The sequence below is a fragment of the Labeo rohita genome, chromosome 4 (genome assembly GCF_022985175.1).
Source record: "Labeo rohita strain BAU-BD-2019 chromosome 4, IGBB_LRoh.1.0, whole genome shotgun sequence".
Lineage (NCBI taxonomy): Eukaryota > Metazoa > Chordata > Actinopteri > Cypriniformes > Cyprinidae > Labeo > Labeo rohita.
In genome coordinates, this window is record NC_066872.1 from 30,823,130 (window position 1) to 30,835,519 (window position 12,390).

Genomic DNA, 12,390 nt, shown 5'->3' on the forward strand with positions numbered 1-12,390 from the left:
TCATTTTTAACATTTTATTCAATAAAAGTCGTTTTACAGATACATTCATGATCAAATCAGCAGTATTTACATGTTTGGATTGGTTTGTTGTTTCAAAATACATCGAAAATACAGAGTAAAAGTAAAAAAGCATACGATAATAGACACATAAATCCAATATTGACAAGTTGGTTTGTGCAAAGCTCTCTATAGAGAGAAGAAATTGGTTATGAATTAACATTACTCAGCGTTACACAGAAATTCAAATCTAACGTAAACATACAAAAATGTAATAAGTAACATGGCACTGCAGCATACATTTTTGTATTGAAAGACAAGAAACGAGCAGACGTTTGATTTATCAGTCCTTAAAATAAGATTAAGCTAAATTAAACACTAAAACTAGCGTGTTTACTATTGTATCGAGTCCGGCTGAATAGCATCTTCAGAAATCCATCCGCAGTCCTAGAAACTCTTTGTGCGCTTTATAAACTAAATAATACGTTACATTTTCCGCATTTTACAGTAATTTCCTCCCCCATACATCAAGGAGGAAATATTTACAGGACTTTGGAGTATAACAAACTTTAAATCACCTGTACAAGTAAACTTTGGTCTTTGAGCAAGAACACGTGAGGCGCTAGATGACCATAGCGGAAGATTAAAGTAGGACCGCGTTTGTAAGGTAGGAATTGTTTTCATTCATCAGTAATGTCTCGTTCAAAACTTAAGAAGCAGAAAAAGATGTCTCAGTAGTTATATTTGTAATGCTATTGCTCGCTGCTTGTGACATTTCGTGTCACTGAACCATAACCAACATTAATTCATTTACTGTGAAACCACTAAATCACAAGTAAACATGGTAACAATGAATACATGCTGCTGTAAACTAAAATAGTGCATTTTTTAGTAAAACTGGTCTTAAATGTAGGCTTATATAATGTGCTGTGACCATGTTGAAATCAATCTCTGCCCACATATAACGTTAAGTTTTACCACAACCTTTCCTGCATGACTTAATGAGTATTTCAGCAGGGCTTTTAGCTTCTCTTTTCTCTTTAGTCTTCTCTTCCTCACAGAGATATACTGTCTCTTTGAATGACTTCGAAGTTTATATTCATATCCTGTAAATATCACAACACAGATAGAAATCAGCATGGATTAGGAAGTCAGAAATCAAGTATTATCAAAATATTGAGTCAAAATGACTAATCTTAGGTACCTTTTCTAGTTGTCCACCGTCTGGATGCATCTCCAGAATGTGCAACATGGCATCATGTAGTGTGGGGTAAAAGACTGACGTCTTAATCTCATCATCAAAAAATGAACATCGATGAAGTTTCTCCATGATGTACACTGTAACCAGACCAGAGCTGTTTTAATAACGAGGTTTTGAAATGGCAGGCAATAAGGAAAATCTATAGATGATTCATTTACCATCGCATGAAACTATGTAGACGTCAACCTCGATTCGTATAAACTCTTTCAGGGTCTATAAGAAAACAAAACCAAAAGTATAATTAGGCTAGACCTCAAGGAAACCTGATCCATTGGAAATATACAGTATGCTATATCACACAGTAAGCTGTTTTACCGCTTTAAGACCCTTAAGAGCAGATATGTCGAGGAATGAGACCGCAGAGAAGTCCAGGACCAAACTGTGGATGGTCACAGGAGGGACTGAGATGTTGGCAGGCAGTTCTGTTTTCCAGTTCACCTGGATTGGAAGGCCAGAGAAATCAATGGGCTGGTCCAGATCTGTCGTACTGTTGTCATCCTCCGAAGAGTCAATTGATGGTTGTCTCACCTTAAGGCCTCTCTAGATCAGGTAAGAATGTAAAAATGGTTACTGCAGGCATTTCAAATGTATAGAATAGCCAAAATGTAAAAAAACATTATTTTTGAGGAGAAAAATGTAACTCATGGTTGTGGAACGTTTGGTCTGAGGAACAAACGGCGTTTGTGGTTGCTCAGACTTTGATAGGACAACATTCGTGATTGTTCTTATCATTTCCAGTCAGGTAGGTGAAATATTTGCTTGATATCTTAATTAATACTCTTTAATAACTTTAGTTTGTCAAAATATTGCACCCTTGCCTAACCGTGCAATTTATGCTGTTGTTTACATCCGAGTATTGCCAATATGGCCATGCATCTGGGTAAATGACCAAATTGTGATGTTAAGTGCAAACCGTCTGTCTATTATAGTTACTTTAGTACTACTGTGTATTAATATTACTTATGTTTATAGAATAATATTAAAGTTACCACTGTAAAATAAGTATAAGAATTAATGTAAAAGTAAATTAATAATAGTGATAATAATAATAACAACAACAACAACAACAAAATCCAACTAGCCCATACAAATAAATACAATTTTAAATGTTTCTTTTAAGATTATTAGAAACATCGAAAATACCAATAAGAAATAAATAAAAATATGAAGTAAATAAAACTCTATAGGAAGTGGGATAATCTCATTCATTATCCTGTAAAATTAAGCCATTAAAAATACATTTATACATAAAAAAAGTAAAATAAATAAATAAATGGGAACTGGGATATTATCCTTCAGTATCATGTCAGTCCATTAATAATCCATTAGTAATATAATTCATTTTAACTTATTGTAATTTATTTAATTAGTAATTTAATAAATAAAACTGTGTAGGAGGTGGGATCATGTCCCTCATTATCCTGTCCAGCTAATCCCTAAAAAATAAATAAGGTTATGAGAAACAAATGTTGTGATCAAATTATTTTATGATCAGATGTTTGAGTGGTAGGATATACAAAAAAAAAAAAATTTTTTTTTTTTTTTGATAAATCATATCAATGCTCTGTGCTTACATCTGAAATTTCCAGTTCCCCATTACGCAACATTTTTCTGATCTTTTGCAGGGCTTTGTTCCTTTTCTTCAGCACTTTAAGGGGACTAAAACCCACCTAGAAATAAATAATAAAAAATATTTAGTCCGGAGATATAACACCCAGCTCTTTCTATACATATCTTGAAAATAAAAAGGAACTTACTGCTTGGACCAGTTTGTCTTTGAAGAAATCAATATTAGCAAAGAAGATGGGTGAGGGGATTTTAAATATTTTAACTCCATCGGGTTCATAAATCTAAAATAAAACAAAACAACATCAAAACCAGATTTTTGGGTATTTGTATAAGAGCAGTGGTTTCAACACTTGACTCAAAGGCACCCCACTGTCAAAATATTCAGTGGTATTTCTTCTGTACTTATGACAATGCTGTTTGTTTCAAACTGTATTTATTTAGTAATTCCATAAGATTCAAGGTTCTGAATGTAATTCAATAAAAACAATAGTTATTGAAAAGAAAAAAAAATTCTCAAGTTCCATCTTCCATCAGCAGCTTATCTAAATCAACTTTTTAAAGTTACCCTGTGGCCTATTTGGAAATTTGCTGAGGCTCCCCAGTTGAAAACCACTGTTCTAGAGGAAGAGAAAATGAGATTAGCACTCACAGAGCTATAGTCTTTGCGATCCCTGTAGATGTCAGTTCCTGTAATATTGGCCAGGATGGAACAGCGTGGGCTGCAGTATATAAAATATCAAGCAAGGTCAGTAAAAATTCAACACAGCAATATTCTGGCTGTGTTACGTAGGTATCATGAATCCACACTCACAATTGAGCCCTGCAGACCACAGTAAACAATTCTGCCCCGAGACCCACAGCCAACCCTAAATCCAGGCCCAGGAAAAGAGAGGCCAGAAAGGTCACGACCCAGGTCACCTGCAAAAAACAGACACATGGCTTTAAGCTTCTGATCTTGACTCAACTTGCACGTGTTTTAAATTAAGATTCTTCTAGATTATCAGATAATTGGTTGGTGATGAAAACAGAAACTTACGAAATCAGACCGGTCATTCTTCCATAAGTACGGCAGCTCTCTGAATTGCATCAGCATGCCTTTCAGGTTAACAATGACCAAAGCTCCCAGAACAGACTGGGAAAAAAGCATAAAACTCAATTGATTGACTCCACTATTGTAGCTAGTTTATATGACTAAAAGGCTTTTCATGAAGCTCTAAATTACTTTAGGCAGTTCTCACCCTGGGCAGCGGCTCAAGCAGAAATCCTACTGCTACAATCACAATCAATACCATTATGGCTGACAGAACTCCTGCGATCTGCAAATAGAAAACCAACATTAACCATTCATTCTTTGTTTTCTTGTAGGCACTCAGTGGATGGTTTCAACGCAAGAGTTTTACCTGCGTCTTCCCTCCTGTGCTCTCTTGTATGGCGGTTCTAGAAAGGGCTGTGCTGGCAGCGAATGATCGGAAAGATGCCCCAAACATGTTGCTCACCCCGAAGGCAAGGAGCTCCTGTTATATACAGGTGAGTGTATAAAACTCGGTCTATTATGAGATGTACATCACACCTCAGAATTTGCATTGTTTGTATTGAATAGAGCCTCAGCTGACCTGGTTTCCATCAATCGTGTAGTCGTGTTTGACGGAGTAGACTTTAGCTACTGAGAAAGCCACGGCAAATCCCACTATGGCCATAGGGAAAGCCTCCACTGCACTTTCTTTAACGACCTCCAGATTTGGAGCAATTGGTGTTTCGTATCTAAGAAGGAGATATGTTATATATTAGATGTTGGTTTCCATCTGGTTATTAATATAATAACAAATCAATGTTAATTATTATAGATATATCTAATTGCATATTAGATTCTTACCCGTTCACCATCTCCCCAACCACGACCACATCAAATCGCTCTTCAAAGTTGAATGCGTAAGAGACTCCACAAGCGATAACGGTCTGTTGGGTAGATTTACATGAAGTGGTGAAGTTTAATCAAGAAGTTGTATATTTTATGTTGATATGGTCATACTCAGTAATTATACCTACCATGATGACTTCTATAGGTATCGGAACAGGTAGTTTCGACTTGAATCTGTCGTTGATCTCCTTCACAATAAGCACCAGCGCCATTATCACAATAGACGTCACCAGGTCAGCCACGTTCGTGTTAGTGATTCGACTAAAAACTGCTATTAGAGTCTGAAATCAAATTGCAGAAGTTTGAAATGTTCACTGAGAAGTCATATAGAGTTTTATAATAAAAAAGTCTACATTGCTAGTACATTAGAAAAGAAAAACTCACATAAATAATGGCGAGTGGTCCGTTTATACCAGGAAAGTCCAATCCCAACACAAATCTGAGCTGGGAAACCAAAATCTGAACAGCAGCTGCAGTGGTGAATCCTGACACCAGAGTCTCTGACAGATACATGACAATGAAGCCCACCTGCAACAGCCCCATTATGAGCTAAAAAACAAAGATTCCACGTTAACACATTGGGAAATATAAAATATAATATAAATATAGCTGCAAGCAGCAATTAAGGGGCCATGCACAACAGAGGTCAAATGAAAAGCTAAGAAGCTATCTTTAATTATGCAGTAAGACATTTGTTGATACAGAATTTTACTACAAAACTCAAATGTCTGATACCATTTATGTGGTTACGAATCTAATGAGTCCCATCTTATGATTTTTGGCCAGACTGGTCAGAAGTTATAAGCAGAAATGTCATTCTTTCATATCTTTTGACCAGTACGTGAAGAAAATATTCATGTGCTCTCTCAGGTCATGCTTGTTATAACACATACCAGGTTTGGTCAAAATCCGGTAAAGTGTTGCGGAGATATAGCCTCATGTCTAATTTTGCACAAAATACTGGTTTGGTATGGCTTTTGAGAGATTTTTTGCCAGAATGCTCTAAAGATTATCTGAGCCAATTTTCGTGAAAATTTGACAAATTGTCTAGGAAAGTTTGAAAGTGTAGATAATTTGGATAATTCCAAATGGACCCTTTTCACAATACTGTGATGACGCATTTCAACGGCCTTTAGCAACGTAAATCTTTGAACGTTTTTTATATTTTGATTTTTTTTTTTTTGAATGTGTGTATTTGATTTTTTTTTTTTTTGAACTATTCTTCGTATTATATCACCTTTGCATCAGATTACAAAAAAAACTAGTTAACGCTAATGCAAGGGTATTTTTAATGCAGAGTCTATGGGAGGGATGGTAAATTTGACATTGTTCTCTCTTCTAAATGCTGTTATCAGTCTCTCTTAACCCAACTATGATGACTTCTACTGCTGAGAAATCCACAAATGTGAAAAAGGTCTATTGCAAAACATCTTAACACTACAAAAAAAATTTTTGGTGTGTATTCGGTAAGAACCAAGGAATCAGAGAAAAAAAGAATTTTGCTTTTAGACTGGTTCAAAAGTTATTAACAGAAAAATGCAAACCTGGCCTGTTGGTGGCGCTAGAGAGTTTGAGTTAGAGACTCCAAATTTGCAGTGATTAATGATGAGACTGTTCTTTATCTGTGTGCCAAATTTCATAACTTTCCTGCAAGCGATTCTATACTCTTCATAAGATTCATAACAATATGATAAAGCATACAAAGCGAAAAATACAGCATTTTGCCACAAAATTTGAAATGGTCCATGCCCAAATGGGAAAATTTGGTATTGTTTGATTCGGTGTGCCACTCTAAATCTAACAAGATCACTCTTATGATTTTTGGTTAAACTGTTTAGAAATTTTAAACAAAAATGTATTTTTTTTTAAATCTTTTGACCAGTAGATGGTGCCAAAACTATTCACGGGCCCTTAGGTCATGCTTGGTATAACATGAACCAAGTTTGGTCTGAATCTGCTAAAGCGTTGCATGTTCATTTTTACGTGAATTTTGTTACATTTCTTAACATGTTTCACAAGACCAGTTTGGTGTAGCAAAACACATTTGATAACTTTTGGCCAGCGTTGTCTGAATATGATCTGAGCCAGTTTTGGTTACAATCAGACAAACCATGTAGGATGAGTTTGAAAAAGTAAATAGAACCATAGAAATTTAAATGTTGGTATTCATTTGACTCTGTATGAGTGAAGGAAGAGGAAAAAGAAATTTTGCTTCTAGACCTTACGGTTCAAAAGTTATTAGCAGAAACACAACAGCAAACTTGGCCTGTTGATGGCGCTAGAAAGTTTGAGATAGAGACTCCAAATTTACTATAGTTAATTTAGAGACTGTCCTCTATCTGTTTGCCAAATTTCATAGCTTTTTTTGGCTGCCATAGACTACCAGAGCCGAAGAAGAAGCCCCCTAATTATATATAACAGAATGTTCCTAAAGCCATTTTAAATGTGATTAAATGTATTATTTATGAGGGTGAATCTTTAGAAATCTGTAATGAACAAAATCTGCTCCTACTTCACCCCCAAATCAAATCAACATTATGAGAAGATTGAATTAATGCAATATAATAATAAATGTGAAATGTAAATGTGTTTTCAACAATGTACCTGAAATGCTCCCATGACAAAAGTAACCGAGGAAGCAACTAGAACTCTCTGTTGCTCTATACTCAGTCCTTCAAATGCAGTGATGTTAACTGCCGGCCCCTCATCAGGCACTAGTCTTGTGACAACAGCGCCCACCATTAGACTCAGAATAGGAAAGGCCCCTAAAACACATCCAGTTAGAAAGTGCAATGTTATTCACTTATGTACAAACCTTCACTTCTAATTAAGTAGTCTTTTGTTGTGTGCACGCATACATTGAAATGTGGTGTAGAAACCAGAAATTGCACAATATTTTACAAATAATAACTAAGATATGCTGTTGAATTCAATTTTGAAGTAGGAAGACTGAAATCTCAATTGCATAAATATCACCCACCTACTGACAGGTGTCTGGACGTGCCCAAGAAGAAGTAGATGATTGCAGGGAAGAATGCAGTGTACAGTCCATATCCCGGTGGTAAAGAGGCCAGCAAAGAGAATGCAAGTCCTGATACAAAATAATCCAGTGAGGTGGTTTAATTATGTGTGCATAATTCTGTATACATTATATATTTCTGCATGCATGTTAAACGCAATACCTTGTAGCACTGCCACTAGCCCAGTGCTGATGCCTGAAACAATGTCACCCAGCAGCCATTGTTTGATGTTGTAGTTCTTTATCCATCCAATGATTGGAAGAAGTGAAAGAGCTGCATTCTTTGCACGATTTGCATTACAACTACAGTGCAAACAATATAAACACAATTCGCTCAAGCTTCCTGCTGCATCATTTAGACATGTTTACACATTTGTTCCAAAACAAAGATTCACATATAATGTACTCACCCCATTGTCATGCAAGATGTTCATGTCTTTCTTTCTTCAGTCGTGAAGAAATTCCATATAATGGACTGATATGGTGCCCCCTATTTTAAACTTCCAAAAAGCAGTTTAAATGCTTTAAACGATCCCAAATGCAGTTGCAAACGATCCCAGCTGAGGAAGAAGGGTCTTATCTAGTGAAATTATTTTAATTTTATTTTCATTAATCTCAAATGCTCATCTTGCCTTTCTCTCCCTGAACTCTTTGTATTCAGGCTCAAGACAGTTAGGGTATGTCAAAAAACTCTCAGATTTTCTCCCTCAACTTCAAAAATCATTTCAAAATCATCCTACATCGCTGCAAGAGTACCGACCCAGTCTTTGCAAAGTGAACATGCAAAGAAGATCAAACACCCTCAACTAAAAAGGTAAAACAGCGATGTAAGACGATTTCGAAGTTGAATATGAGATGGGCGTTTTTCGACATACCCTAACTGTCATGAACCGGAACAAAAACACTTCAGGTAGAGTAAGACAAGATGAGCGTTTGGCATTTAAAAGTATATAAATTGTATTATTTTTAAGAAAATAACCAATCGTTTCGCTAGATAAGACCCTTCTTTCTCGGCTGGGATTGTTTGAAGACGCATTTAAACTGCATTTTGGAAGTTCAAAATCGGGGCACCATAGCAGTCCATTATATGGCGAAAAATGCTGAAATGTTTTCCTCAAAAAACAATTTCTTTACGACTGAAGAAAGAAAGACATGACTTCCCCTTTAACATCACAGCTCAAGCATGCTTATGATAAGAAACTGTATTTCAGTTTAAACAACCTGCTACTACAACCTGCTATTATAAATGTATGACTGAAGGCATAAGGAAAACAAAGGCTAGGACTATAAACAGATTTAAGTCTTAATTCTTACGTGCAATAGTCTTTCAGATGGTGCCGTAGAGTTTTGTGGCTCTTGTTGGTCCTCTCGTACTGCTCTGCAAAGGAATCCTCTGAAAACAAAGGCCTGACCACCACGTAGTGTTTGCCGAAGGGCTGCATTTTGGTTAGTTAGTTTTCAGGTGCATCTTGAATGCTTTATATATGGTCTGGCTGACGTCTTATCAGAGATATTATGGGATGTCCTTTGTAAGCTTTTGTCATTGATTACAATGTTTTTTTTTTGTTTGTCTTTCTTCCTTATTTACGTGCATTTTAGAGAAGGAAATGAAAAATACAGCTGAACCCACGTGGATTTGTCATGAATTACTGCATGGTCGCAGTGATTAACTTCCTGCATTTAGACTAATCAGTATCACAGGTTTAGAGATGCTTTTGTAGTTCAAGCTTTATGCAAAGTAAACTCAAAATTTGTGTTTTTTTATAGAGCGGAGCGACTCTAACTTACATTTTAAGTCTTGTCTCATTATTTGGACTCAAGGTTAGCAGGTTAGTCCCTTCACACCTTTTTTAACAAGTTAACCACAAACTTTTTCCTATAACTACTTGTTAAGTCAAGCATTAGTGTTTTTTTTTTTTTTTTTTTGCAGACATTTTATTGTTGTGATTTAATTTAATATCACATTTTATGAACAATTTATGCATTAAACTATGATAGATCTACGTGGTTTCCCTGGTACTGTATTTCCTTTTGCCAGAATGTGTAATTACTCATATCCAGGTTGAATAAATACTTTTATATCAAGTGTTGGCTGAGTCAACAATCACGTATTTTGTGCAATAGTCTATTGTTTGCATGTTTTTCTCTTTTCTTCGTCATGCAATATGTCGTATAATTCATCCGTCTTACATTTTATGAAAGGGAATAAAAATAAGCAAATAGAACTGCTTCCTGAATCAGTATCCCTTGTGTTTGTCCAGGAACCACATTCCAAGCACACAATCATAGTTTAAGATGAATCATGAATGCTTTGTATAGTCTGGTTGACATCTTATCTGAGATATAATAGATGTTCTTTGTAAGCTTTAGTCATTGATTGATTTTTGTCACAGTGTTTTTTTTTTGTTGTTGTCGTCTTTCTTCCTTATTTACATGCATTTTAGAGAAGGAAATGAAAAATAGAGCTGCAGGAAAAAGTATGTGAACCCACATGGGTTTGTTATGAATTGCTGCATACAAGTCGCATGCGAGTAGATGCTTTTGTAGTTCAAGCTTTAGGCAAATTAACCATTTTGAGATCACTTGTTTGTTGCAGGCAAAGCTCCTTGTGGATGGTAAACTCAAAATTTGTGTTTTTTTTTTAAACACTTTCAGTCTTGTCTCATTGTTTAGACTCAATTACACAATCATAGTTCTATAACCATAATAGAATATAACATAACAATAATATAACCAACACTTGAAACCATAGAGATTAGGCGGTGATGTTGTTCAGCCTAAGCCAAGCTTTAAACCGTAAAACTAAAATCTGGTTTCCTGTACCGGAAAGGATGTTTCTTCTCAGATCTTGTTAAGTAATATATTTTTTTACATGCGCTTCTGTTTGCTTTTTTATGTCATATAACAGGCACGTGCAGAGGGGGGTGCTTTGGGAGCTCAAACCCCAAGTCTTAGTCTTAAAAAAAAAATAATAATAGTGGTAACACTTTACGACAATGTTCATTAGTTAATATGAACTAAGAATGAACAATATTTCTACAGCAGATATTAATCTTAATGTTAATTTCAGCATTATTAAAATCCCAAGACAAAATCACAACATGAACTAACAATGAACAACTGCATTTTTATTAACTAACATTTAACAAAGATTAATAAAAAGTGTAATTGTTCATTGTTTTTTCATGTTAATACATTAATGTTATAAAATGACACCTCGTAAAATAAAGTGTTGTAAAGTTACCATAATAGTAATATATAAAAAACACTTCTGCCCTGTTACATTATTACTTTATTTTTTTTTTATATATTTGAGGAAGTCATCTTTAGTTTTTATAAATGTTATGGTACAAACTCTTCTATCTTTTCCTTTTCGCTTCCTCAACTCGGTTTCCCGTACAGAAAGTCAATCATTTACTGCTAGTTATTAGATTTATAATGCATATTACTTCAGTAAGAGTAAAATAAGTAGATATGCACGTGTCTGTTTTCGTATACTTGAAAAGAAGTTTTGTCACGAGTCAGGAAGGACACTGTATGTTTTAGAATTTTTTTTGTATTTATTTTAGAATAAAAATAGTGAACATAAAAATACTATTTAAAAATGAAATTGTAAATATAAAAAAGGCACTAGTAGTGAGCTGATAAGAGTGTTTGTTTACCACTAATCCATTAATTTAATGACGTGACACACTGACATATTCGAAAGCAAATTCATGCTGCGTGCAGTACAGTGCACAGAATACAAAACTGCTATGCGCTAATCAAATATATTCTTATATACATTGATTTTAAAAGTTCAGTATAGTGGAGGTTTCTTGTTGGGTCACTTCAAAGCCTTGTCCCTGGATTGATGTCTTTTTCGATTTTCATTTTCACCTCCTGTAGAAAATAAAGCAGATTAACCCAACTTAAAACTTCAAAATTCTCTTTAGTAGAAATGATAAACTATTGCTATTTTAACATGTGCACTTTTATTTTTATTTCATATTTTGACAGGTTTAATCCCAGGTGCTTGTTTGGTCACTTACTTCCTTTTCTTGGATTGTCAACCTATTGGACATGTATTGGTAATGGAATCTTCCTGAGACCTGTTTGCGTAAGTTCAAATCAGACACACATTTTAATTATCCACATTGATGATGCATTTTTGATAAATAGAAATGCAAATTTCAATGCAAAGTTTTTGTCACCTTTTCGCTCACAGTCTTTGTTGGATGGGACTCATGAATGAAGAGCATTGCATCATGGATGGTCAAAAAGAAAATGGACGTCTTGATTTCATCATCAAAAAATGCACAGTTCCTCAGCTTCTCTATGATATATGCTGAAAAGGACATGTAAAAGGTGAATGTTACTGCATGGTTTTGTTAATAAGTACAGTGAAGTTAATAATAGCCGTGGGATTGTAGATAAGAGGAAAACATTGTAAAATCCACTACGGTACACACTAAAATACGCACTATTGTAAAATACACTAATACCTATGAAGCCCGTATGGAAAAAAAAAAAAAAGGTTATTGCGACTTTTAAATCTCACAATTTTCTCAGAATTGCAGTTCTGGCTTTTTTCTCAGAATTGCATGATATAAACTCAGAACTGGTAGAAATAAAGTCAGAATTGCG

General features: G+C 34.9%; 2 protein-coding genes and 1 long non-coding RNA gene across 5 annotated transcripts in view; 1 reads left to right on the top strand and 2 right to left on the bottom strand.

Moving 5' to 3' along the window:
- On the bottom strand, positions 1-9,206 carry slc26a3.1 (solute carrier family 26 member 3). Its single transcript, XM_051107549.1, has 19 exons — positions 9,079-9,206; positions 7,928-8,067; positions 7,726-7,836; positions 7,350-7,510; positions 5,130-5,294; positions 4,874-5,026; positions 4,701-4,783; positions 4,441-4,588; positions 4,228-4,341; positions 4,066-4,143; positions 3,864-3,959; positions 3,639-3,745; positions 3,477-3,546; positions 3,016-3,108; positions 2,833-2,928; positions 1,574-1,798; positions 1,417-1,471; positions 1,202-1,335; positions 1-1,103 (listed from the first exon to the last, which is right to left on the bottom strand). The coding sequence occupies exons 1-19, from the start codon at positions 9,204-9,206 to the stop codon at positions 1,053-1,055; spliced, it is 2,208 nt and encodes a 735-aa protein (XP_050963506.1). The 3' UTR covers positions 1-1,052.
- On the top strand, positions 1,674-11,863 carry LOC127163958 (uncharacterized). Its single transcript, XR_007827564.1, has 3 exons — positions 1,674-1,807; positions 4,193-4,354; positions 11,764-11,863. It is a non-coding gene; the product is annotated as an uncharacterized LOC127163958 (long non-coding RNA).
- slc26a3.2 (solute carrier family 26 member 3, tandem duplicate 2) overlaps positions 11,327-12,390 on the bottom strand; it is a 20,337-nt gene continuing 19,273 nt past the window's right edge. For all 3 annotated transcript variants that reach the window (XM_051107544.1, XM_051107546.1, XM_051107545.1), the window contains exons 19-21: positions 11,958-12,091; positions 11,796-11,855; positions 11,327-11,646 (exon numbers count right to left, since the gene is read on the bottom strand). In XM_051107544.1, coding sequence (XP_050963501.1) covers positions 11,596-11,646; positions 11,796-11,855; positions 11,958-12,091 — 245 coding nt within the window. In that variant the 3' untranslated portion in view covers positions 11,327-11,595. The remainder of the gene's footprint in view (positions 11,647-11,795; positions 11,856-11,957; positions 12,092-12,390) is intronic.